This window comes from Salvelinus alpinus, chromosome 30 (genome assembly GCF_045679555.1).
Source record: "Salvelinus alpinus chromosome 30, SLU_Salpinus.1, whole genome shotgun sequence".
In the NCBI taxonomy this organism is placed as follows: Eukaryota; Metazoa; Chordata; class Actinopteri; order Salmoniformes; family Salmonidae; genus Salvelinus; species Salvelinus alpinus.
This window is the reverse complement of record NC_092115.1, coordinates 9,921,519-9,948,609: the sequence shown is the minus strand read 5'-3', so window position 1 is coordinate 9,948,609 and position 27,091 is coordinate 9,921,519. Positions and strand designations below refer to the sequence as shown.

The 27,091-nt window shown below is 44.2% G+C and overlaps 2 protein-coding genes and 1 long non-coding RNA gene across 6 annotated transcripts; 2 read left to right on the top strand and 1 right to left on the bottom strand.

The window, feature by feature from the left end:
- Positions 1 to 10,627, top strand: LOC139560403 (phakinin-like). 2 transcript variants are annotated; one of them, XM_071377125.1, is made up of 8 exons: positions 1 to 447; positions 4,778 to 4,860; positions 5,057 to 5,213; positions 5,602 to 5,763; positions 6,162 to 6,290; positions 6,544 to 6,779; positions 7,084 to 7,166; positions 10,475 to 10,627. In XM_071377125.1, exons 1-8 carry the CDS (start codon positions 1 to 3, stop codon positions 10,495 to 10,497), a joined length of 1,320 nt encoding a protein of 439 aa, XP_071233226.1. In that variant the 3' UTR covers positions 10,498 to 10,627. The 2 variants fall into 2 exon arrangements, with proteins under 2 accessions (XP_071233226.1, XP_071233227.1); XM_071377126.1 differs by lacking the exon at positions 10,475 to 10,627 and having other exon boundaries at positions 6,544 to 6,810; positions 7,084 to 7,172.
- On the bottom strand, positions 8,037 to 16,860 carry LOC139560404 (uncharacterized). Its single transcript, XR_011671929.1, has 2 exons — positions 16,397 to 16,860; positions 8,037 to 13,520 (listed from the first exon to the last, which is right to left on the bottom strand). It is a non-coding gene; the product is annotated as an uncharacterized lncRNA (long non-coding RNA).
- Positions 14,491 to 27,091, top strand: LOC139560402 (ATP-binding cassette sub-family F member 2-like). Of its 3 annotated transcripts, none has more exons than XM_071377124.1 (15): positions 14,491 to 14,603; positions 17,732 to 17,906; positions 18,184 to 18,396; positions 18,698 to 18,880; positions 19,318 to 19,489; positions 20,258 to 20,353; positions 20,894 to 20,996; positions 21,733 to 21,828; positions 22,110 to 22,229; positions 23,661 to 23,750; positions 23,897 to 24,007; positions 24,291 to 24,353; positions 24,886 to 25,014; positions 25,596 to 25,799; positions 26,078 to 27,091. In XM_071377124.1, the coding sequence occupies exons 2-15, from the start codon at positions 17,765 to 17,767 to the stop codon at positions 26,192 to 26,194; spliced, it is 1,839 nt and encodes a 612-aa protein (XP_071233225.1). In that variant the 5' UTR covers positions 14,491 to 14,603; positions 17,732 to 17,764; the 3' UTR covers positions 26,195 to 27,091. The 3 variants fall into 3 exon arrangements, with proteins under 3 accessions (XP_071233225.1, XP_071233223.1, XP_071233224.1); XM_071377122.1 differs by lacking the exon at positions 14,491 to 14,603 and adding an exon at positions 15,421 to 15,534; XM_071377123.1 differs by lacking the exon at positions 14,491 to 14,603 and adding an exon at positions 15,559 to 15,901.

The following is a 27,091-nucleotide window of genomic DNA, read 5'->3' as shown; positions in this document are numbered from 1 at the left end:
ATGCCTCTGCCGAGACGTCGATCCTCCTTCCTGAACCAACCTGCCGCCAAGGAGCGCCCAGGTAGTGCCAACACCAGGGTTGGCACCGCAGGCATCACCAATGCCCCCCGGGGCGTCTTTGTGGGAACGGCCCCCACGGGCGTCGCCTCCAGCATGGGCACGCGCGTGTCGCGACGCGCTCTGGGCATCAGCAGTGTGTTCCTGCAGGGGCTGAGGAGCACGGCCGTGCCTGTGATGCCCCATGGGGTCGGGACCGGTGGCAGGCAGTACCCCGGGGGCCCCGAGAGCCTCAACGGCTGCCTGATGGAGTACAGGGACAAGGTGCACGCCCTGGAGCAGCTCAACCAGCAGCTGGAGGAGCAGATCAAATACTGCCTGGATCGTAAGGCATCCAGCGCCGGAGCCTGGGGCCCCCTCAGACAAGACTGGGAGGATGTTTACAGACATGTAAGTAAAGAAGAAAGAGAGAGAAAGAAAGAGAGAGAGAGAAAGAGAGAGAGGAGGGATTTGAAAATGAAGAGAGGGTACAGACTGGTAAGGGGGGAGTGAGAGAGAAGTGGAAGAGAGAGAGGGAGGAGTAGAGAAGGAAGGACCTCTGAAGACAGGTCAGAAAGGAAGGATGAGAATGAGAGGATGATGGGAAGAGAGGGTACAGACAGGTAGGAGATCAGGGGAAGAGAGGGTACAAACAGGTAGGATGGGAGGGGAAGAGAGGGTACAGAGGTAGGAGGGGAGAGAAGAGGGGTAGAGATGGTACAGACAGGTAGCAGAGGAGAGAGGAGTGGTAGAGAGGGTACAGACAGGTAGGAGGGGAGAGAAGAGGGGTAGAGAGGGTACAGACAGGTAGCAGAGGAGAGAGGAGTGGTAGAGAGGGTACAGACAGGTAGCAGGGGAGAGAGGAGTGGAAGAGAGGGTACAGACAGGTAGGAGGGGAGAGAGGTGGGGAAGAGAGGGTACAGACAGGTAGAAGGGGAGAGAGGAGGGGAAGAGAGAGTCCAGACAGGTAGGAGGGGAAGAGAGGGTACAGACAGGTAGCAGAGGAGAGAGGAGTGGTAGAGAGGGTACAGACAGGTAGCAGGGGAGAGAGGAGTGGAAGAGAGGGTACAGACAGGTAGGAGGGGAGAGAGGTGGGGAAGAGAGGGTACAGACAGGTAGAAGGGGAGAGAGGAGGGGAAGAGAGAGTACAGACAGGTAGAAGGGGAAGAGAGGGTACAGACAGGTAGGAGGGGAGAGAGGAGGGAAGAGAGGGTACAGACAGGTAGGAGGGGAGAGGAGGGAAATAGAGGGTACAGACAGGTAGGAGGGGAAGAGAGGAGGGGAAGAGAGGGTACAGACAGGTAGGAGGGGAAGAGAGGGTACAGACAGGTAGGAGGGGAAGAGAGGGTACAGACAGGTAGGAGGGGAAGAGAGGAGGGGTAGAGAGGGTACAGACAGGTAGGAGGAGAGAGAGGAGGGGAAGAGAGGGTACAGACAGGTAGGAATGGGAGAGGAGCGGAAGAGAGGGTACAGACAGGTAGGAGGGGAGAGAGGAGGGGAAGAGAGGGTACAGACAGGTAGGAGGGGAGAGAGGAGGGGAAGAGAGGGTACAGACAGGTAGGAGGGGAAGAGAGGGTACAGACAGGTAGAAGGGGAGAGAGGAGGGGAAGAGAGGGTACAGACAGGTAGGAGGGGAAGAGAGGGTACAGACAGGTAGGAGGGGAAGAGAGGGTACAGACAGGTAGGAGGGGAAGATAGGTGTAAAGAAGGACATGAAGACATCTACAGACAGGTAAAGAAGAGAGGGAGTTGTTGGAATTGTTCACAAGGTTGATAAATCAAATCTGTTTATTTGTCACATGTGCAGAAAACAACAGTTGTAGACTGTTGAAAAACACATGTGAAATAAAACACGCAAGAATGTCAGCTATATACAAGTCCAATATCTGTACCATATCCTGGAATTAAGTTAAGAAGCTCCTGCTGAGTCTTCAGTGATGCAACATTCTACTGTTCTATACCTGCCACCTGATGACAGCGATGCAACATTCTACTGTTCTATACCTGCCACCTGATGACAGCGATGCAACATTCTACTGTTCTATACCTGCCACCTGATGACAGCGATGCAACATTCTACTGTTCTATACCTGCCACCTGATGACAGCGATGCAGCATTCTACTGTTCTATACCTGCCACCTGATGACAGCGATGCAACATTCTACTGTTCTATACCTGCCACCTGATGACAGCGATGCAACATTCTACTGTTCTATACCTGCCACCTGATGACAGCGATGCAACATTCTACTGTTCTATACCTGCCACCTGATGACAGCGATGCAACATTCTACTGTTCTATACCTGCCACCTGATGACAGCGATGTAACATTCTACTGTTCTATACCTGCCACCTGATGACAGCGATGCAACATTCTACTGTTCTATACCTGCCACCTGATGACAGCGATGTAACATTCTACTGTTCTATACCTGCCACCTGATGACAGCGATGCAACATTCTACTGTTCTATACCTGCCACCTGATGACAGCGATGCAGCATTCTACTGTTCTATACCTGCCACCTGATGACAGCGATGAAACATTCTACTGTTCTATACCTGCCACCTGATGACAGTGATGTAACATTCTACTGTTCTATACCTGCCACCTGATGACAGCGATGCAACATTCTACTGTTCTATACCTGCCACCTGATGACAGCGATGCAACATTCTACTGTTCTATACCTGCCACCTGATGACAGCGATGCAACATTCTACTGTTCTATACCTGCCACCTGATGACAGTGATGTAACATTCTACTGTTCTATACCTGCCACCTGATGACAGCGATGCAACATTCTGCTGTTCTATACCTGCCACCTGATGACAGCGATGCAACATTCTACTGTTCTATACCTGCCACCTGATGACAGTGATGTAACATTCTACTGTTCTATACCTGCCACCTGATGACAGCGATGCAACATTCTACTGTTCTATACCTGCCACCTGATGACAGCGATGCAGCATTCTACTGTTCTATACCTGCCACCTGATGACAGCGATGTAACATTCTACTGTTCTATACCTGCCACCTGATGACAGCGATGCAACATTCTACTGTTCTATACCTGCCACCTGATGACAGCGATGCAGCATTCTACTGTTCTATACCTGCCACCTGATGACAGCGATGTAACATTCTACTGTTCTATACCTGCCACCTGATGACAGCGATGTAACATTCTACTGTTCTATACCTGCCACCTGATGACAGCGATGCAACATTCTGCTGTTCTATACCTGCCACCTGATGACAGTGATGTAACATTCTACTGTTCTATACCTGCCACCTGATGACAGCGATGCAACATTCTACTGTTCTATACCTGCCACCTGATGACAGTGATGTAACATTCTACTGTTCTATACCTGCCACCTGATGACAGCGATGCAACATTCTACTGTTCTATACCTGCCACCTGATGACAGCGATGCAACATTCTACTGTTCTATACCTGCCACCTGATGACAGCGATGCAACATTCTGCTGTTCTATACCTGCCACCTGATGACAGTGATGCAACAGTCTACTGTTCTATACCTGCCACCTGATGACAGCGATGCAGCATTCTACTGTTCTATACCTGCCACCTGATGACAGCGATGCAACATTCTACTGTTCTATACCTGCCATCTGATGACAGCGATGCAACATTCTACTGTTCTATACCTGCCACCTGATGACAGCGATGTAACATTCTACTGTTCTATACCTGCCACCTGATGACAGCGATGTAACATTCTACTGTTCTATACCTGCCACCTGATGACAGCGATGCAGCATTCTACTGTTCTATACCTGCCACCTGATGACAGTGATGCAACATTCTACTGTTCTATACCTGCCACCTGATGACAGCGATGCAACATTCTACTGTTCTATACCTGCCACCTGATGACAGCGATGCAGTGTTCTACTGTTCTATACCTGCCACCTGATGACAGCGATGCAACATTCTACTGTTCTATACCTGCTACCTGATGACACTAGGTCAAATCAAATCAAAAAGGTTGAAGCACTGATTGAGTGGGTGGTCGGAGCTGGAGATTGTGGAGGGCTTTGCATTGGATAGCGCTTTCATTTAGAAGTGACAGTTTTGGAATGGGAGTCTAACCTCGATGCAGTGTTTCTGGGCCCAGGTTGCATAAAAAGGGTTTCCATTAAGGGTTAATTGTCCCTTACCTAAAGGAATTGTTTAAAGGTGTTGCATAGAGCCCCTGCAGACATTTCCTTTGGTGAGTTCATCATTTAAGATAATTGACGGTAGTTTGAAGGCATGTAAGGCAGAAAGAGTCTCTGGATACCATGGAGATGACCTGATTCACTGACTGAAAGTCTCTTCAAAAGAGATCACATTTATTTTGGGGAGAAAAATAGGTGTGTTAATGGTGATCACTGTTCGCGTTGGGAATAAAGTATATTTGGTTTTCAGCGATAGGTGGGTAAATTCCTTGCGCAAAATAAACGAGGTGTGTATTCGACGTTTACCCGCTTTAACCCTCCAATACACCAGCGGTCTTACTGTCCTCTCATAATGGTCCTACCTAAATAAGACATTTTGAGTCTCTTGACTTCAGATATCATAAGGGTTATATTAAGACATTATAAAAGGTGTTTAACAAGTAATAGTGTATTATACATGCATGCAGAATACCCATTTATGTTGGACTTCAGAGCATCTGTTGCGCTGTAGTGGATAGACTGACAATTTGCAAAATCTCCCCCACAGGTTAGTGAATCCATCCTTGCCAATGCCAGGCTAATGCTGCAGACAGAGAATGTGCAGGCCAACGCTGAGGACTTCAAGGACCGGTGAACATACACTATCAAACCATCCTCTCTCCTCACCTCCTTGCATCCTCTCCTCTCTTCTTGCAACCTCTCTCCTCATCCCCTCACATCCTCTCTCCTCACCTCCTTCCCAAAAATGTCAGAACCTAGGGAATCGAGAAGATCACCTTGACTTTCGAGTTTCACTCTTTCTCCGTTTCCTTCTGTCGTCCTGTAGGTATGAGAATGAACAGCCGTTCAGGAAGGCGATGGAGGAAGAGATCAGCTCTCTGTACAAGGTGATTGACGACGCCAACCTGACCAAGTCGGACCTGGAGAGCCAGATGGACAGCATGAGGGCTGAGCTTCGGGACTTGGCCTGCAACCACGAGGAGGTGGGTCCAGCAGGAAGGAATCAAGCCCATAAACCAGATAATCCAGTCAGAATACCAAGCTAACAGAATTTTTCTCACTCAGAATACCAAGCTAACAGGATTTTTCTCACTTAGAATACACAAGACAATTTTGGGATATTCATTTAGTTTACTTACCCCCAGCATAGGAATAAATACGGCACATATGAAACCCTAACTGCTAACGTTTTCATAGGATTCCTTTCTTGTGGGGTTTCAAGTGTTATGACAAATGTTCCACTGACAATCATTTGCCTCCATAGAGTGAGAGACTACACCTCATCGAGCTAATTGTTATCTAAAATCAAGATCATTAGTTGATTATTTGAATCCGGGGTGTGTTAGTGTTGTGTTCTGCTGCCCCCTACAGGACGTGAGGGTGCTCTACAAGCAGATGGCAGGTGGCGAAATGGACGAGCTGGACGCTCCCATTGAGACCAATCTGGACCAGATCCTGGCCTACATTCGCTCCCACTGGGAAAGAGTCATCGAGAAGAACCGTGCCGAGACCGACGCCTACCTGGAATGCAAGGTAAATTCATACTGTAGTCCCCCCCCATCTGTACAATCTATAACACCTGAATAAACAAGGGGGATATACAACAATTTACTTTTAAACAGATTAATGTGTACTTGACATTTATTTACATTTGTCTGTCAGTTGTTTATCTATTCTGAGGTCAGCTTGAGGTTTATTGTGTTTACTAAAAGGGCCAGTCAAAAACAAATGAAACACACCTGCTCTTTGATGTAGCTTGACAGCTGTACATTTGTATGTGTGTGTGTGTGTGTGTGTGTGTGTGTGTGTGTGTGTGTGTGTGTGTGTGTGTGTGTGTGTGTGCGTATATATGTGTGTGAGTGTGTGTGTGTATATGTGTGTGTGCGTCTATATGTGTGTGAGTGCGTGTGTGTGTGTGTGTGTGAGTTCAGCAGGCGGAGAGTGTGGGCAGTAAACTGAGCCGTGAGGAGGAGGAGCTGGAGAGTCTGAAGACAGAGTGTAACGATGCTGGCTGTAAGATCCAGAGTCTGCAGGCCCAAACTGAGTCCATCAGAGCACTGGTACGTACGTATTGTGATGCCGGCTGTAAGATCCAGGAGAGGGTGGGGGGGTGGGGGGGTGGTTGGAGGTGTCAACTGCTTCAAAGCCGGCACACCTCCCAACACACCCGCTCTCAAAGACTGATCTATTGTGGCCATTTTCATCTCCATAAATATTTATTGCTGTTTTGTGCGATATGAAGCATGTTTCTTTGTGGGTATTTACGGTTGAATTCTGGCCTGATCCTTCGTGTTGTTCTTATTGCCTCAACAGAAACGAGGTCTTGAGAACTCCCTGAACGACGCCAGGCATTGGCATGACATCGAGCTGCAGAACCTGGGATCCGTCATCGGCAAGCTGGAGTCGGAGCTGGGTGACGTCCACGGCGACGTCGAACAACAGCGTCGCGACTACGAGACGTTGCTGGGCAACAAAATGCGTCTGGAACTGGAAATCGGCACCTACCACGGCATCTTGGACGGGGAGGAGAGCCGCTACCACCCCTCCATGTGAGTAGGGTTAGGGTAGCTAACTTCAAAGGTAACCGATCAAAGAAGAAGATTAATAGCCCAGCAGGCAAAATTTGACACATGACGTTGTAATGACATCATTTTAGGCCGTCATTGTAAAATAAGAATTTGTTCTTTAACTGACTTTCCTAGTTAAATAAAGGTTACATAAAAATTCAAATACATTTTCTGGTCGTAAACTGGTTTTGTGTTTATGCTATGATTGGTGAAGGTGAACTGCACGTAATGTATTCCATTGGGTGAAATAGCATGACCTCTTTTGACACAGTGTTCCTCTCAACAGGTGCACAGGTGCATCAGAGCCCGAGGGGAAACAAACTCCCCTTCCTCCCCATTCAGAGCCCTATGGCAGCCCAGCCCTCCAAGGTAAAGTCTACAGCCCGGTTCGAAACACAAGGAGGAACAAGGCACTCTTTATGACATCAAAATGGCTCTATTGTGGTGGCAAGTTCAATCGAACGATATCTTAAAAAAACTCAAGACTTGTTTCGGAATGTGAAGCATTCGTCAGGGAGAACAGCTTGCTGAGATTATTGACAGTGGCATTTAATCTCTTGCTTAAGCATAAAATCCACACACAGATCACAATGATCTTGAATTTCACAAACATTTCACACACCTGTGAAATCTGACTGGCTTGTGAGAAGTGTGTGAAGTTGTTCCGTGTTTCTGGAAACATCTTCCTTGTGCTACACTCTTAGAAAAAAGGGTCCTTCGGCTGTCCCCATAGGACAACCCTTTTTGGTTCCAAGTAGCACCCTTTTTGGTTCCAAGTAGAATCCTTTTTGGTTCCAAGTAGAACCCTTTTGGGTTCCAAGTAGAACCCTTTTGGGTTCCATGTAGAACCCTCTGGGCTCTATTTTAACTAACCTAACACAATGGTAAATCTAAGTACAGGCGGTAGTGCTATAGGTTCAGGGGTGTGTGAGAAATATTTGTTGCTATTTTCACTGTCACAATTATCGGAGCGCTTGCTGGCGTTGGCGTGAAAGGGCTGGGCTTTGATGAACAAATACGTTGTGGGTGTGTCGAGGCTTGGCCCCTCACTGGCCAATCAGAACGTGCTCCATATGTGGTTGCTTCAAGTTGTGTACTTACGATCTTTTATGTATTGCCTTGGAATCAACTCCAATTCCAATGTTAGTTTGTTAAATGGCTTACAGAAATGAAATAACAAAATGTAGACCTATGCCATCTTTGCTAAATAGGTTAACTTAAACCCATTTGTAGTCCACATTGCTCTAAGTAATTGTGTCTCTTTAATAGCATTCACACTGATATAGGGGCTAGGCCTACTGTAAATTGCATTATGGCTGAGCATGGACATGACAAACATTGTCAATAAGCACGATAAAATTCATTATTGATAAGGCCTAACAAGAGAACTAATAATTCTAATCAAATTCTAAACAAAACAACTTGTTTTAAATAGGTCATGTCACCCTTACAGGCACCGTAATTTCTCCCCGTGGGGCATATAATATTAAAACAACGCAGACCATGGAGTTTTACGCACATCCAAAACGGGACCTGCATCGCTAAAATAATGTGGGCCTACCTACAATGCATACAGCGCCTTCAGGAAAGTATTCAGACCCCTTGACTTTTCCCACATTTTGTTACCTTACGGCTTTATTCCAAAATGTATTAAAAAAAAAAATAATCCTCCGCTATCTTCCCATAATGACATCACAATAACCCATAATGACATCATAATACCCCATAATGACAAAGCGAAAAGTTTTTTTAGAAATGTTTGCAAATTTATTACAAATAAAAAACAGAAATACCTTATTTACATAAATATTCAGACTCTTTGCTATGAGACTAGAAATTGAGCTCAGGTGCATCCTGTTTCCATTGATCATCCTTGAGTCCACCTATGGTAAATTCAATTGATTGGACATGATTTGGAAAGGCACACACCTGTCTATATAAGGTCCCACAGTTAGGGTTAGGGTTAGTGCATGTCAGAGCAAAAAGCAAGACATGAGGTCAAAGGAATTATTCGTAGAGCTCCAAGGCAGGATTGTGTCAGATCTGAGGAAGGGTACCAAAACATTTCTATAGCATTGAAGGTCCCCAAGAACACTGTGGCCTCCATCATTATTAAATGGAAGATTTTGGAACCACCAAGACTCTTCCTAGAGCTGGCCGCCCGGCCAAACTGAGCAATCGGGAGAGAAGGGCCTTGGTCAGGGAGGTGACCAAGAACCCGATGGTCACTCTGACAGAGCTCCAGAGTTCCTCTGTGGAGATGGGAGAACCTTCCAGAAGGACAACCATCTCTGCAGCACTACACCAATCAGGCATTTATGGTAGAATGACCAGACGGAAGCCACTCCTCAGTAAAAAGGCACACGACAGCCCGCTTGGGAGTTTGCCAAAAGGCACCTAAAGAAACAAGATTCTCTGGTCTGATGAAACCAAGATTGAACTCTTTGGCCTGAATGCCAAGCGTCATGTCTGGAGGAAACCTGGCACCATCCCTCTGGTGAAGTATGGTGGTGGCAGCATCATGCTGTGGGGATGTTTTTCAGCGGCAGGGACTGGGAGACTAGTCAGGATCGAGGCAAAGATGAACAGAGCAAAGTACAGAGAGATCCTTGATGAAAACCTACTCCAGAGCGCACAGGACCTCAGACAGGTGCGAAGGTTCACCTTCCAACAGGAGAACGACCCTAAGCACACAGCCAAGACAACGCAGGAGTGGCTTCGGGACAAATCTCTGAATGTCCTTGAGTGGCCCAGCCAAAACCCAGACTTGAACCCGATCTAACATCTCTGGAGAGACCTGAAAACAGCTGTGCAGCGATGCTCCCCATCCAACCTGACAGAGCTTGAGAGGATCTGCAGAGAAGAATGGGAGATACTCCCCAAATACAGGTGTGCCAAGCTTGTAGCGTTATACCCAGGAAGACTCAAGGCTGTAATCGCTGCCAAAGGTGCTTCAACAAAGTACTGGGTAAAGGGTCTTAATACTTATGCAAATGTGATATTTCAGTTTTTCTAAAAACCTGTTTTTGCTTCATGGAGACACATTGAGACACATTGCCAATACGATTGGATTACCTGGTCATTTGAATGCGAAATAATTAGCTGACAAGTGGAAGCTAGGTGCTGGCAATTTATTAGCTAAGCTATCTTGCAAAGTCGTAAGCTTTGTAGTTAGCTAAGATGTTGTTGTTGGGTTGTTTGTAATTATGGAGAACCAGGAGTGGCAAAAATAGAATAAATGAATAATGAAAATGTATACATATTAATGTATTTAATTCCTCTTCATTAGTTTTCGAATTTGTTATCATCTTTTTAATGATCACAAATGCATTATCAATGCATTCATTGTCAATTACTTTTCTAATTTAATCATGGGTTTATGTGTACTTGTTTATTTAGTATTTTATTTATCTATTTAGTATTTTCCAAATGTTGTATTTATTTAGATATTTTAATATGTTTCCAGATGTATTTTCTTTCCACTCCTGGTTCTCCAGACTAGTAGGTTGCTGGTTCATAGGGTACAGAAATAATTTCTGAAAGCGAAGGCACACTCACAGTCTCACCTTCCTTCACACTATTTTAATATATATATATATATTTATTATGCATTTTTCAAGTCCTTCATACTGTTTCGGGTAAAATGAACTACTTATTATTAATTTTTGTCTTATCAGGCTCCAACACATCTAGTCCCTAGTGGAAGGACTTTGGACCATTTGGGGAATGAAGCTCTCACACCGTTGTTCTCCAAGGTATCTGTGCAAAGTTTCATTTTGAAACCATGTTTTTACTACAGAGTTTAATAAAATCGAAACTTCTGCATGAAAGCGTTTGGACCTCTTTTTTTTCCAACTAGTCCTCTATTCAAATAGATTGGGGTCAGAATGGGATTTTCCTTTGGGGGACAGTGCCTTCAGAAAGTATTCACACCCCTTGACTTTTTCCACATTTTGTTGTGTTGCACAGCCTGAATTTACAATGAATTAAATGTAGTTTTTTTTGGTCCCTGGCCTACACACAATACCCAATAATGTCAAAGTGGAATTATGTTTTTCGAAATGTTTACAAGTTAATTAAAAATGAAAAGCTGAAATGTCTTGAGTCAATAAGTATTCAACCCCTTTTGTTATGGCAAGCCTAAATAAGTTCAGGAGTAAAAATGTGGTTAAGTCACATAATAAGTTGCGTGGTCACTCTGTGTGCAATAATAGTGTTTAACATGATTTTTTTAATGACTACCTCATCTCTGTACCCCACACATACAATTATCTGTAAGGTCCCTCAGTCTAGCAGTGAATTTCAAACACAGATTCAACCACAAAGACCAGGGAGGTTTTCCAATGCCTTGCAAAGAAGGGCACCTATTGATAGACAGTAAACATGGAATATTCCTTTGAGCATGGTGAAGTTATTAATTACACTTTGGTCACTACAAAGATACAGGCGTCCTTTCGAACTTAATTCCCGGAGAGGAAGGATATCGCTCAGGGATTTCACCATGAGGCCAATGGTGACTTTAAAACAGTTACAGAGTTTAATGGTTGTGACGGGAGAAAACTGAGAATGGATCAACAACATTATAGTAACTCCACAATACTAACTCAACTGACAGTGAAAAGGAGGAAGTCCGTACGGAATAAAAATATTCCAAAACATGTATCCTGTTTGCAACAAGGCACTAGAGTAATACTGCAAAAAACTAATTGGGGCAAAATCCAATACAACACATTACTGAGTACCAGTCTCTGTCAGAGTGACCATCAGGTTCTTGGTCACCTGCCTGACCAAGGCCCTTCTCCCCCGATTGCGTGATTTAGCCGGGCAGCCAGCTCTAGGAAGAGTCTTGGTGGTTCCAAGTTTCTTCCATTTAAGAATGATGGAGGCCACTATGTTCTTGGGGACCTTCAATGCTGCAGAAATGTTTTGGTACCCTTCCCCAGATCTGTGCTTTGACACAATCCTGCCTCAGAGCGTTACAGACAATTCCTTCGACCTCATGGCTTGGTTTTTGCTCTGACATGCACTGTCAACTGTGGGACCTTATATAGACAGGTGTGTGCCTTTTCAAATCATGTCCAATCAATTGAATTGACCACAGGTGGACTCCAATCAAGTTGTAGAAACATCTCAAGGATGATCAATGGAAACAGGATGCACCTGAGCTCAATTTCGAGTCTCATAGCAAAGGGTCTGAATACTTATGTAAATAAGGTATCTGTTTTTATTTTATATAAATTAGCAAAATTTTCTAAAAACCTGTTTTTGCTTTGTCATTATGGTGTATTATGTATAGATTGATGAGGAAATGTTTTTAATTAATCCATTTTAGAATAAGGCTGCAATGTAATAAAATGTGGAAAAAGTGAAGGGGTCTGAATACTTTCCGAATGCACTGTACACTACATGACCAGTATGTGGACACCTGCTCATCGAACATCTCATTCCAAAATCATGGGCATTAATATGGATTTGTAGAGATGGTTGTTTTGTTGTTTGTGTCACACTGCTTTGCTTTATCTTGGCCAGGTCGCAGTTGTAAATGAGAACTTGTTCTCAACTAGCTTTCCTGGTTAAATAACAGTGAAATAAAAAATTTAAAATTACAATTTGGCTGGCAGGGATGTTCCTGTCCCATCGCGCACTTGCGACTCCTGTGGCGTGCCTGGCGCAATGCACGCTGACACGGTCGCCAGATGTACAGTGTTTCCTCTGACACATTGGTGCGGCTGGCTTCCGGGTTTAGCGGGCGTTGTGTCAAGAAGCAGTGCAGCTCGGCTGGGTTGTGTTTCGGCGGACGCATGGCTCCCGACCGACCGTCGCCTCGACCGAGTCCGTACGGGAGCTGCAGCGATGAGACAAGACTGTAACTACCAATTGGATACCACGAAATTGGTAAAAAATATATAGAAAAATATTATAAAATATAATAAACAAATATGATTTCCCTTCACTGGAACTAAAGGGCATAGCCCGAACCATGAAAAACAGCCCTAGACCATTATTCCAAACTTTACAGTTAGCACTATGCATTGGGGCAGGTAGCGTTCGCCTGGCATCATCCAAACTCAGATTTGTTCATTAGACTGCCAAATGGTGATGCATGATTCATCACTCCAGAGAATGCGTTTCCACTGCTCCAGAGTCCAATGGCGGCGAGCTTTACACCACTCCAACTGAAGCTTGGCGTTGCACATGGTGATCTTAGGCTTGTGTGTGGCTGCTCGGCCATGGAAACCCATTTCATGAAGCTCCCGACAAACAGTTCTTGTGCTGACGTTGCTTCCAGAGGCAGTTTGGAACTCGGTAGTGAGTGTTGCAACCGAGGACAGACAATTTTTACACGCTACGCACTTCAGCACTCTGCGTTCCTGTTCTGTGAGCTTGTGTGGCCTACCACTTCACAGCTGAGCCATTTTTGTTGATTCTAGATGTTTCCACTTCACAATAACAGCACTTACAGTTGACCGGAACAGCTCTAGCAGGACAGAAATTTGACGAACTGACTTGTTGGAAAGGTGACATCCTATGACGGTGCCATGTTGAATGTCTCTGAGCTCTTCAGTACGTGCCATTCACCTCGCTGGCGTGGTGATCGTGTTGTAGCAGGGTCACATATGACAGTAGCAGCCAGAAGAGCAATGTGAGGGTTTCTGGAAGGAGTCATCGGTTCCCCCTTCTCCTCCACAACTGTCTCCTGCTGATGTTCTGCATTTTCTCACTCTGCGGAGGACAATCGATCAACTGTTAGTTGACAAGGTGTAAATCAGAAGTTCACCCAAATCTTCCATTGCCATTAATGCATAATTCATGTGAACGTAAAGACTAACACACACAGATCTGAAGATAAGCTTGGGTCTATAAGGACAATGAGAAAATCACCAAATGTAATTATGACCAGGGATGTTTCCTTTTTTATGAAAGAAGTTGGAGGGGACATGCATTCATAGGAACTTTGTGCTTGTGACCCTTCAATTATGATTGACTATGGGGGAATCTCTATAGAGTGCCTACACGTCAATCAAAGGTCTTACATCACAGGGTAATATGGTACATTCCTATTCCAAAGCAACATTTTAGGAAATGCTGCAATGAATGTCCCACATGACAAAAGTTCCCTCTGATCCAAGAGTCAAAGAATCAAAGGACTGCTCACCAATGATAGTCTACTCTTCAAAAGCAATCACAAAAAACAATAACAGACGACAAAAAAAACGATTAAGATACTGAATAAGTACTCATATAACAAGTTTACCTGAAGAGATCGGAGGATTATTTCACTACTTGTTTCTATGCGCGCCGATTGTGTCGTAATCATTGCAACGGTGAAAATGACAATAGCGGCTGCATTTTCTCTCTTCTAACAAAGCCTATGGCGGAGGGAGTCTGCTGTCTACAAAAATAGAAACGCAACATGCAACAATTTCAAAGATTTTATTGTGTTACAGTTAAGGAAATCAGTCAATTGAAATTAATTAATTTGGCCCTAATCTATTGGTTTCGCATGACAGGGAATACAGGTATGCATCTGTTGGTCAAAGTCACCTTAATAAATAAATAAATAAATAAAGTAGGGGCGTGGATCAGAAAACCGGTCAGTATCTGGTGTGACAAACCATTTGCCTCACGCAGCGCAACACATCTCCTTCGCTTAGAGTTGATCAGGATGTTGATTGTGGCCTGTGGAATGTTGTCCCACTCCTCTTCAAGCTATGCAAAGTTGCTGGATATTGGTGGGGACTGGAACACGCTGTCGTACACATCGATCCGGAGCATCCCAAATATGCTCTAATAGTGACATGTCTGGTGAGTATGCAGGCCATGGAAGAACGGGGTGATTTTCAGCTTCCAGGAATTGTGTACTGATCCTTGCGACATGGGGCCGTGCATTATCAAACTGAAACATGAGGTTATGGCGGCGGATGAATGGCGCGACATTGGGCCTCAGGATCTCGTTACGGTATCTCTGTGCATTCAAACTGCCATCGATAAAATACAATTGGAGGCGGCTTATTGGAGAGAAATTAACAATACATTTTATGGCAACAGTTCTGGTAGACATTCCTGCAGTCAGCATGCCAATTGCATGTTTCCTCAACTTGAGAAGTGAAAACTTCCTATAACTTATATTTAACATATTTTATATTATAATACATAATAAAAATCTGCAAAGTCTAACCATGTTTGGGGCTTATTTACAATGACTGCCAAACCCGGACGAAGCTGGGCCAATTGTGCGCTGCCCTATAGCCTCTTGTGTTACTATTTTTTTTTGTAGTAAATATTTTCCTAATTCTATTTATTGAACTGCATTGTTGGTTAAGGGCTTGTAAGTAAGCATCTCGCGGTAAGATTGAGGTACCTGTTGATTTGGCCCATGTGACAAATACCATTTGATTTAGATGTGTAAACAAGTTTGTCTACTGTTCAATAGTTACAATCATAGGAGTTCTGGCGCTGACGTGTGAGGTCCACTCCACACGATCAATGATGTTGCAATAATGAATCATTTCTTGTCTTGACACTGTTTTGTCGGTAATGACGTACAGAATACACAATTTCCCAGCAACCCTTCTTACTTTACCCGCCCTATATTAAAATGAGAAGGTGGGGCTACAAAGACAACTCGGCGTTTCATTGGTCGGTGAGCCGGCGTTGGGAACACGCGACAACTAGATCATTCTTTCTTGTGCGTTTCCAACGTCGTCGCCGCCGCCGGTGAACAGGTACAAGACCGGTGAGAAAAAGCTTTCATTATATTTAAACATATATGAACCACACCTGATATAGTCACGAATAATATTTTTCGGGTGTGGGCTTTAGTAAGAAGGGAAGTGATACATTATTGATTCGATCAGTAACTAGCTAACTAAAGTCGAGCTATCATACCCGCCGGTAAACTAGCTAGTTACACAATGCAGTGAAGAGTACCACGAGTTGCTTCGGCATTAGCCACCAGTTAGCTGAATCATTACTTGGAGTCTGACTCAATCGTTTTTGGATTTCTCGCTAGCGGAATTAATGGCATCTGTCAAGTTAAAGGATAAAAAGGCCCACACGGGATTCCTGGATTTGTGATAAGGTTTCTAACGCTAGATTTGGAGGTAATTTTAGCAAGGCAATTTTGCCTTTGGTTGAATATAACCGTTGTATTTTTTCGACCTGGCCTTTAGCTAGCGAATGTTAGCTTGGTCATTTCGGGCCCTCTATTTCAGCCTCCATATAAAATGGCCTCGGGCGGCCAGTTTCGCATCTAGTTAGCTACCGCAGTTGGCTAGTTGATTAAATTATGTAGCTACTAGTTACGCACAGTTCTTACAGGATATTGGTTAAAATAGTTAACTAGGTAAATGGCAGGAAATGCGTGTGTGAGGACGACACGTGAGATGACATTACCCACCTGTCTAACTACCCCGGTTCTTCAACACTTATTGCTATGCTGTAAGAACGAACTAGCTTGCTAACCTAGCTACAAGGAAAATGATCCTGGTATCTGGCATTTATTGGTGTTGAGTAACGATGGTAGGCCCGGAATGTACTGCTGTTGCTATCACCACGGCACCAATACATTGCACAAATATAATTAGCTAGTTACATACCGTTAGCGATTTTGGCGTAAAATCCATCAGCGGTGTAACCAGATATGAACTAGCAATTTCCAATGTCTCGTCTTTGATTGCGATTCATATGAATGGAAACCAATGACGTCTATAAACACTAGCTTGTGTTAATGCGATGTAGCTAATGAGGCTTTGAAGCCACCGGCCTCCATATTGGTGCTCCTCAGAAGGCCCAGTCCTCCATAGGAATGAGTGGAATTCTGCAGTATTTCAAAAACATTTAAGCACCAAATTACATGTATTTGTTGTAGTGGGAGCAGTCAAATTGGTACAAAAATGTTCTTTTTACCCATTTTTCTCCCCAATTTCATGATATCCAATTGGTAGCTAGTCTTGTCCCATCGCTGCAACTCCCGTACGGGCGAGGCGAAGGTCGAGAGCCATGTGTCCGCAAACTCGACCCTGTCGCACTGCTTCTTGACACACTGCTCGCTTAACCCGGAAGCCAGCCGCACCTATGTGTCGGAGGAAACACCGTCCAGCTGGCGACCAAAGTCAGCGTGCATGCACCCGGCCCGCCACAAGGAGTCTAGAGCGCGATGGGACAAGGACATCCCGGGCCGGCTAAACCCTCCCCTAACCCGGACGACACTGGGCCAATTGTGTGCCGCCTCATGGGACTCCCAGTCGTGGCCGGCTGCGACACATCCTGGGATCAAACCTGGGTCTGTAGTGATGAATCTAGCATGGCGATGCGGTGCCTTAGACCGCTGTGCCACTCGGGAGGCCGTGTTTATATATATATATTTTTTTAATGTTTAGGTTGCATAATATAATACAAAAATATGCATTGAGGAGTCTAATAGAATATACAGACACGCTTTCAAATATATTTTTTTACTTTGGAATACCAAAATGGCTGTGCGGTGTCTTCAAAACAGTGCCCCCTGTATGTCATCTAGGGTTAATACATATCAATAATGGCAACTTAGGCTGGAAGTACTCCAAGTCTTCCACTAAAGCCTGATCAAGCAGGTATTTATCAGGGTTGAATGCATTGAATTTCTCATTTAGCTGGTCAGCAACAAGTCACCTTGAATCTAACACAGGCGACCCTTTAAGTCAACCATTTATATAATGATACTTTAATTTGTTTACTCTTATGCTAGCTAATGGAAATAAGGTGTTGGGAAACACCCAACATTGGCTTGCTACTCTTTTCCATTTTAGTGGCTGCATCAAACAATACAAATTTACTTGCACCTGAAGACTGCTTAGCTCTAGTATTAGCCTCTCTGATAATCCAGATGCAGGGAACACAATGTTACTGACCCGGTTTCCCCTGCTTTGTCCCCCTTCTCGCTGTGTCTTCAGGTTGAATTTTTTTTCTCGAGGTCCGCAGCAGCCATGCCCTCCGACCTGGCCAAGAAGAAGGCGCAGAAGAAGAAGGAAGCCGCCAAAACCCGGCAGAAGGCCAAAAAACCAGGAGAGGACGGAGAGGACGGAGAGAAACCAGAGCAAGGCCAGCAGAATGGAGCAGAAAGCAATGGTAATAGTTGTCTATCATAGAGAAACTAAAGGGCTTAAGTCTAAATCCTCTTCACAGCTACTTTAGGTGCTCAGAGATGTATTTTGTATTCTTCTTGCACTAAAATGTTAATAGCTCTTGAGCGTCTGCTAAATTACTGTAATGTCATGTAAGTGGGTGGTTGGTGCCTCATGTTAAATATGGGTTGACTGGTACGCATATGTCTGTCAGTGGAGATGGATAACCTCTTTTCATGTATAAAAGAAAATGACAAACTAAACGTCCCACTGTGTCACAGGAGTGGATATCCTGACCCAGGAGATGGACGAGTTTGAGCTGAAGAAAACTGAGGCGCGGGCGGTGACCGGCATCCTGGCGTCGCACCCCAACAGCACGGACGTCCACGTCGCCAGCTTGTCGCTCACCTTCCACGGGCAGGAGCTGCTGCAGGACACCAGCCTGGAGCTCAACTCGGGCCGCCGCTATGGCCTCATTGGCCTCAACGGCACCGGTAAGTAGTTACCGCCACCTGAGTTGTGTTCACTAGGCACAAAACGGAAGAAACCCCTCAAATAAAATTTTGGGTAGAAACACAAATTTACATTTTTCATTGCAAAACATTTTGTTACGGTGTGCTCTAATGAACATGACCCAGCGCATTTGGGACACCTTTTCTGCTATGTCATTTTTATCAGTGGGTACACCCGTCTCAGTGGGACACCTTTTCAACCAACTCAGACGTTTATTGGAACAATGACCACCTTATTTACGAATACAACATTTGATCTCTTATGGGGACTCTACTTTTCCAGGTAAATCCATGTTACTGTCAGCCATTGGCCACCGCGAGATACCTATCCCAGAGCACATTGACATCTACCACCTGACCCGTGAGATGGCACCCAGCGACAAGACGGCCCTGCAGTGTGTCATGGAGGTGGACGCGGAGAGGATCCATCTGGAGAAGGAGGCCGAGCGCCTGGCCTCCGAGGACTGTGAGTGTCTTGCATTCGTCCTTCGCTTACTTTGTCCTCGTAGGAAGACCATTGCTAAAAGTGTCTCAAATGGAGCATTTTAAGATTGTTCCTATTTAGCTAAACGTTTTGTTTCCACGTTACCATGGGAACTGTGCTCACCGTGGCAGCTTCCCTTCCTAGGCGTGGTACACTACTTCCCATGTCCCGAACAGTCCTACAGAATGAGTTCCCTTCATGATGTAGCGTCGGGCAAAGGGCACAAAGGCTTATTTGGTGGCATGACAACCGTGATTACATTTCACCCCCAACCTGTTAAAATGAAAACCATTGAGTAGAAGTTACCTCCCTTCTGTCCACCACTCCAATTCATCTCCCTTCCTCGTCTTATCCTACTCTAATTCTCATCTCCCTTCTCTTTTCCTTCTCTCTCTCGCTCCTTTTTCTCTCCCCTAAAGCTGAGTGTGAGAAGCTGATGGAGCTGTACGAGCGTCTGGAAGAGCTGGACGCAGACAAGGCCGAGGTACGGGCCTCCCAGATCCTCCACGGCCTGGGCTTTACTGCCGCCATGCAGCAGAAGAAGCTTAAGGATTTCAGCGGAGGCTGGAGGATGCGTGTCGCTCTGGCCAGGTAAAACCCACCCTGTACAATACAAACCTGGGTCTGTATTGATAAAGCGTCTCATAGTAGTAGTGCTGATCTAGGATCAGGTCTTCATTATCCACAGCTCTGGGGTCTGTATTCATAAAACATCTCAGTGAAGGAGTGCTGATCTAGGATCCGTTATATAACTTTTGAATCATAACAGGTGGGGGACCTGATCCTAGATCAGCAATCCTACTGTGAGACACTTCATGAATACAGGCCTTGAGCCCAGTCCTTTTCCTAGACTCTCAAGCATAGCACAAAAATTCTCTTTTTTAACATCTGTCTAGAAAAAAATGTCTGATCTTCATGAAAGGGTAGGGGCTGGGCCACTAAGGTTCTGAATGGCCTAGGAGTATGGGATATATATTTGAATGCTGTGTAGGCGTTTGGCTCAGAACTGTTTGGGAAGTGATGTAAAGAAAGGCCGAATGATAGCGCCGCCGCCAAGCAGTATGTTCACAGTGCGGCGACGCGGTGACAAAAATGGACCGAAGCGTTTATCTGATCCCTACAGTTCTGTGCACTCTTCTCTTCCGTTTCACTTTGCCCAGATGGTTTTAGTCATTAAAAACAATTATAGGATTAAAAGGTTTTAAGATAATAAAAAAAAAAACTCTAAATCACACATCAATAAGACCTTAGCGTGAATGGGTGTTTTTCATTCACAAATGCCCTGTTTTGTTTTTGTTTTGGGTAGCCCCCCCCCCCCCCCCCCCTCAAAGTAATGTCTTGTGTGTTCCTCGTCTCCAGAGCCCTGTTCTTGAAGCCCTTCATGTTGCTGCTGGATGAGCCCACCAATCACTTGGACCTGGATGCCTGTGTGTGGCTGGAGGAAGAGCTTAGCCAGTAAGACCATTTACGTGTGTGTAAGATGTAGGACATTACTTTTCTAGACACAATTGTGCCGTTTATCATTTACTTTTAGATTGGTTGAAGACAGGTTTCTGCTATGACCTACTGTGTTTTGGATTGATCGACAACTCCAGAGGTAAACTAGGAAATCATGTAAACGTGTTTCCGCCATCTACTCCTATAAGATATTACTGTTGCTGTGACATGATGTAAACAAAAGGCCGAATTATAGTGTCCCTGCCTGGCAGTATGTTGTCAGTGCGGGGGCGCGTTGACAAAAACTAGACCGAAGCGTTTATCTGATCCCAGCAGCATGCCACAGTGTAGAACGGATGCCACAGTGTTTGTTAGTTCCAACATGAGATGTTTTAAACATTGCTCATGGAGTTTACTCGTCTGTGCTAAACCACTAGCGAAATACTTACTTTGACTATAATCTTTTACACCAAACATGGGGATTCTTCATCCAAATGCAACTCAAGATTAGCTTTGTCGGTATTTTGAAGTGTCCACTTTTTTCTTTTTCTTTTACAGATTTAAACGTATTTTGGTCCTGATTTCCCATTCGCAAGACTTCCTTAACGGCGTGTGCACCAACATCATGCACTTACACGAGCGCAAGCTGAAATACTACACGGTAAGAGCAACTGCACCCTCCCACTAGCCAACATGGACCAATGAGATGCTTAGAATAATGCTCCAAGTCAGAGCAGTTGCATTTCCTGTCTTCAGTCGATAAATGTAACACCAGTTTATCATACTTACCAGGGCCTAAAATTAACACCTGCCAAACATGGGTAGAATTCGGCATTGGCGGGTAAGTATGTCTAATTCACCAGCCGTGTGAATTACAGGGATGTAAACAAATTTGTGCACAAATTGAGCGAAATAAGCTTTTTGTGCGTATGGAGATTTTCAGGGATTGTTTTATTTCAGCTCATGAAACATGGGACCAACACTTCTTGCGTTTTATATTTTTGTTCGGTGTAAATTAAATCGAGCAATATACCACATCACTTATTACTCGTAATACATTTGTTTTGGAAACATTACTAAGCATGCTCATGTTTTGTGTGTAATTATTGCTAAAATATTTTGGCTGGTTAAAAATAAATCGGTGGCTGGTAGAAAATATTTCTAGCTGCCACCGTGATTGGTATACAAAAAAGTTAGTTTTACACCTTGATACTTTCTCAGACTTCAACCATCTACTAATTTTATATTAAATTTGCCCTTGGTGAGTTACTCTGGATAAAAGTTACTATATTCAAGTCATAAGAACAAAGGAAAATGACTCCGGTGTACGAGTACATCCCATTTCAAGTGTAAAATGGTACTCGTGTAAAAACAAATGTTTGTTTAATTCCTGGCAGGGCAACTATGATCAGTACATAAAGACCAGGGAGGAGCTGGAAGAGAACCAGATGAAGAGATTCAACTGGGAGCAGGACCAGATCAAACACATGAAGGTATCTAAGATTCCCTTTCTCTAAACACGCTTCCTCATTCACTAGTGGTTTGGCGTTTTTTATTTATATGAAATTCGGGCTGACGCCGGTATTATGTGATGGATCAAGCATAGTGATGGGTTATTTGGAACCACCTAGGGTGTGGTCGTTTCATACAAACTGTTTTTAAGTTCAATAAACTCAAGTGACGCAATGATGAGATGAAGTGTTGGGAGTGAAGGGCTTCACCAAACAGTTATTTATTTTGTAAACCTCCCTTTCTCTCCTTACCACCCCACCAGAACTACATAGCCCGGTTTGGGCACGGCTCAGCCAAGCTGGCTCGCCAAGCCCAGAGTAAAGAGAAAACCCTGCAGAAGATGGTGGCCTCTGGCCTGACTGAGAGCGTTTCCAATGACAAAGTAAGTTTGTTTAGTGACTTTGACTCGGTGGACAAAGGTGACAGTGCTTCCCATATAGGGTTTGAACAGGTGGTCTTTTTTTTGTGTATAATTAGTTTTGACTACAGCCCAGGGCAAGTCACATGGTCAGAATTCTCTGGACTATAGTAAAAGTGGATATTACTGCCGGTAACTCTTATTTATATATAAAAATAAATCTGAACATAGTTATTGTCTATTGTGATGCAAAGAAGTGTACAGCAGATGCCACAGAGTGAGTGAGTTCCAGGGTAATAGATTTGTTTTATAGAATTGCAAAATAGAAACTAAAATCTCATAGCTCCATTCAGGGTGGTAGGTCACAAGGCGGGGATCATCCTGAATTCCTCCCTCAGATCTGAGGACAGTAAGCTCATATCATCCTAAACTCCTCCCCGAGGACAGTCAGCTCATATCAGCTCATATCATCCTAAACTCCTCCCTGAGGACAGTCAGCTCATATCATCCTAAAACTCCTCCCTGAGGACAGTCAGCTCATATCATCCTAAAACTCCTCCCTGAGGACAGTCAGCTCATATCCTAAACTCCTCCCTGAGGACAGTCAGCTCATATCATCCTAAAACTCCTCCCCGAGGACAGTCAGTTTATATCATCCTAAACTCCTCCCCGAGGACAGTCAGCTCATATCATCCTAAAACTCCTCCCCGAGGACAGTCAGCTCATATCATCCTAAAACTCCTCCCCGAGGACAGTCAGCTCATATCATCCTAAAACTCCTCCCTGAGGACAGTCAGCTCATATCATCCTAAAACTCCTCCCTGAGGACAGTCAGCTCATATCCTAAACTCCTCCCTGAGGACAGTCAGCTCATATCATCCTAAAACTCCTCCCCGAGGACAGTCAGTTTATATCATCCTAAACTCCTCCCCGAGGACAGTCAGTTTATATCATCCTAAACTCCTCCCTGAGGACAGTCAGCTCATATCATCCTAAAACTCCTCCCCGAGGACAGTCAGTTTATATCATCCTAAACTCCTCCCTGAGGACAGTCAGCTCATATCATCCTAAACTCCTCCCTGAGGACAGTCAGCTCATATCATCCTAAAACTCCTCCCTGAGGACAGTCAGCTCATATCATCCTAAAACTCCTCCCCGAGGACAGTCGGCTCATATCATCCTAAAACTCCTCCCCGAGGACAGTCGGCTCATATCATCCTAAAACTCCTCCCCGAGGACAGTCGGCTCATATCATCCTAAAACTCCTCCCCGAGGACAGTCAGCTCATATCATCCTAAAACTCCTCCCCGAGGACAGTCAGCTCATATCATCCTAAACTCCTCCCTGAGGACAGTCAGCTCATATCATCCTAAACTCCTCCCCGAGGACAGTCGGCTCATATCATCCTAAACTCCTCCCCGAGAACAGTCAGCTCATTCTTCTCTTTTCCTTTAGACCCTGTCATTTTGTTTTCCTCCCTGTGGGAAGATTCCCCCTCCGGTCATCATGGTACAGAATGTCAGCTTCAAGTACTCTGATGACCAGGTAGGTGATTGTTTCACTTCTGAATATTTTTATCAATTTGTTTTATTTATGAGAAAAGAGAAATTCCAGCTCCAAACTACTCAAATCATGTTTTTTGCGATATTGTTTGGGTGAATTTCTTATTTTTCCCTTGTTTGACATTTCAGCCCCATATATACAAGAACCTTGAGTTTGGCATAGACCTCGACACCCGAGTGGCCCTTGTGGGGCCCAACGGGGCCGGGAAATCCACCCTGCTCAAACTTCTCACTGGAGAGGTGAGTCTTGACATTGTTATGATTATATGGTCATTTAGCTAACTAATTCTGCTATTCGGCCATGCCATGAGGCATTACCTTAATGGTACCATTTTTACTGATAAGTGAGGGGCCAATGAGTAGAAACCATGTAAGTTGTCATTTTTTTTCATTTCCTGTTTAGTTGTCTTTTCTAGTAAAATGTTGTTGTTTTTTTTGCTTCAACTTCTCGAAGTATAAATGTTTCTGATCAGACATCCGTCTCCTCTCTCTCCACCCGACTTACTTCATTCTTTGTCCTCAGCTCCTCCCTACTGACGGTATGATTCGCAAGAACTCCCACGTCAAGATTGGAAGATATCACCAGGTACTGTACCATTTTAAAATGTACTAATAGTCTAAACTGTTTTGACAATTGTGTCCATAATGGACAGAAACATTAACATTTTTTTTATGCGTGTTCCTACAATGGCAAAAATTGGAGTAGACTGCAAATTTTGAGATGACGGGATGGTCAGTGGCATCTTTAGTTTTATTTCATTACTTGAAGTTAAAGACATCCTCCAGTGATTTTATTTATTATCTAAAAAAAAAAAAAAAAAAATTGCACTTATGGTTGAACGCGAAGTCCCAATTATAAAAAGTGATGTACACACATTAACCCCCTAGAGTCGATGTCTGCGCCCCTGCAGAAATCTAATTGGCATTAAAATTAATCCATCAATCTGTCAGTTTAAGCTAGAGATATATATATATATATATATATATATATATATATTTTTTTTTGGGATGCGTCTCAATCCACCACATCCATCTTGGGACAACTTCAGAAGTTAGACATTTTTTACAACTCTGCATGATTCACATGGCTGATCCTACTCTTTATTTCCCCTCTAAAGCATCTTACAGAGCAGCTGGAACTCGACCTCTCGCCCCTGGATTACATGATGAAGTGTTACCCAGAGATCAAGGAGAGGGAGGAGATGAGGAAGATCATTGGCCGCTATGGGCTGACGGGCAAACAGCAGGTCAGTTTGATCATTAGTGATCCTAAAACATTGTCATGTAGCAGGGTTTGATTGGGCCCGTCTGGCATGCCACGGGAGTGGGGTTTGATTGAGCCCGTCTGGCATGCCACGGGGGTGGGGTTTGATTGGGCCCGTCTGGCATGCCACGGGAGTGGGGTTTGATTGGGCCCGTCTGGCATGACACGGGAGTGGGGTTTGTACTTTTGGGACTATTCCATTGGTACCATTCAAGCTCCAAGGGCAGCTTATGTATTTGGAGAAAAAACTCATTCTATTTGAGCCCAGGTTTGCAGGGTTGTAGTTAATTTAAATTAAACCGAAGTCGGAAATTTAATTAAAACCCTAGATGAATTGGGGAACTGTCTTACGACAATTTACATTTTAGTCATTTAGCAGACTCTTGTACAGAGTGACTTACAGGAGCAATTGGGGATAAGTGCCTTGCTCAAGAACACATCGGCAGATCTTTCACCCAGTCGGCTCAGAGATTGGAACCAGCGACCTGTCGATTACTGACCCAACGCTCTTAACCACTAGGCTACCTGCTGCACTGATTTACTGACATTTCTGCATTTTACCAGGTGAACCCCATCAGGAACCTATCTGATGGGCAGAAGTGCCGGGTGTGCTTTGCCTGGCTGGCTGGTCAGAATGCCCACATGCTCTTCCTTGATGAGCCCACCAATCACTTGGACATCGAGACCATTGACGCCCTGGCCGACGCCATCAACGAGTACGAGGGCGGCATGATGTTGGTTAGCCACGACTTCAGGCTCATCCAGCAGGTTCGGATAAAAAGATTAGAACACTTTTGTTTTGTATGAAAGGGTTGATTTTAAATACATTGTTGGACAACTGCATATACTCCACCATGCCATTTGCACACTGGTGCTGCATCGTTGCACTCCACTAATATACAGTAGCAGAGTCAACATATTTTGAATGAGTTTATTATAAATAGTCCTAGTTTACATAATACTTATGAAAAATCTTTGTTGGAAGAACTGGGATTGATGCACATTTGTCCCTTTTCTCAACCCCTTTTCTCCTTTTCGCTCCCTAGGTGGCACAGGAGATCTGGGTTTGTGAAAAGCAGACCATCACCAAATGGAACCGGGACATCTTGGCTTACAAACACCATCTGAAAAAGAAGATTGACAAAAATTCGCATGGTGTATAAAAACAAAAACAAACAAAAAAATATATATAAAAAAACGACCTCCCCAGATTCAAGACTGGACTCCCAATTTCCCATTCCATCTTCACTTGACTATTTATCTCAAGAAGCATGTTGCTCCTTTTCTAGATGCCCATTTCCTTCCTGCTTAAAGCCTCTTTACAGACTGCTGGAAGGTTGTGGTGCGTCCTAGTTACCTTCCATTGCTACCCCTTCAACAGGCATACATACGGTATCTTAATTTCTCTGAATTAAAAAGTTTTAAAAATATGTATCCATTTAATGTAGTGGAGAACATGTGCACTTTGTTTTTAATTCACGGTTCATGACTTTTCCACAGATCAGATCTAGTAGGATATAAACTGCCTGCATGGTTGGGTAGGTTCTACATGTAATCCCTTACTAGTTACCTGTTCAAAATTGTCATCAGTAACGTAACTTTTGGATTACCCAAACTCGGTAACGTAATCTGATTACTTTCGAAGACTTTCCCCTTTAGGAGGCATTAAAGACGAAAAATGATCCATGAAACGCATTTGTCGTCATCGGTGGTCTGACTTGTCAGACTCGCTCAGGTGGAACAAATTTAAACTTGCACCTTTTTTCCCCCAATGCTGAATTGTCATTGAGAAAGGTGTCATGATGTATTTATTTCAGTAATCATACTTTTAATCCAAGAAGTAATCTAGTTTTCAAGTGTGTGTAATCTGATTACAATATGTTTTGCTGGGAACGTAACTGATTAGTTTTTAGTAATCAGATTACATGTAATCAGTTACTAGCCGCCTATACCGATTTTTAGTTTCCGTTCACTTTAAAAAGAGCTTTATTATTTTGTCATTATTTAACATTGTACCTGCAATAATGGGAATGTCTGAAATAAAGGAGCAAAATAACTGA

What these genes read in the sequence shown, in the direction of transcription:
- LOC139560403 (XM_071377125.1), top strand. Translation starts at nt 1, where the DNA reads ATGCCTCTGCCGAGACGTCGATCCTCCTTCCTGAACCAACCTGCCGCC. An exon ending in ACGCCTACCTGGAATGCAAG is followed by an intron (nt 5,764 to 6,161) that starts GTAAATTCATAC and finishes GTGTGAGTTCAG; the next exon opens with CAGGCGGAGAGTGTGGGCAG. An exon ending in AGCCGCTACCACCCCTCCAT is followed by an intron (nt 6,780 to 7,083) that starts GTGAGTAGGGTT and finishes TCCTCTCAACAG; the next exon opens with GTGCACAGGTGCATCAGAGC.
- LOC139560402 (XM_071377124.1), top strand. Translation starts at nt 17,765, where the DNA reads ATGCCCTCCGACCTGGCCAAGAAGAAGGCGCAGAAGAAGAAGGAAGCC. An exon ending in CATTGGCCTCAACGGCACCG is followed by an intron (nt 18,397 to 18,697) that starts GTAAGTAGTTAC and finishes CTACTTTTCCAG; the next exon opens with GTAAATCCATGTTACTGTCA. An exon ending in GCGCCTGGCCTCCGAGGACT is followed by an intron (nt 18,881 to 19,317) that starts GTGAGTGTCTTG and finishes TCTCCCCTAAAG; the next exon opens with CTGAGTGTGAGAAGCTGATG.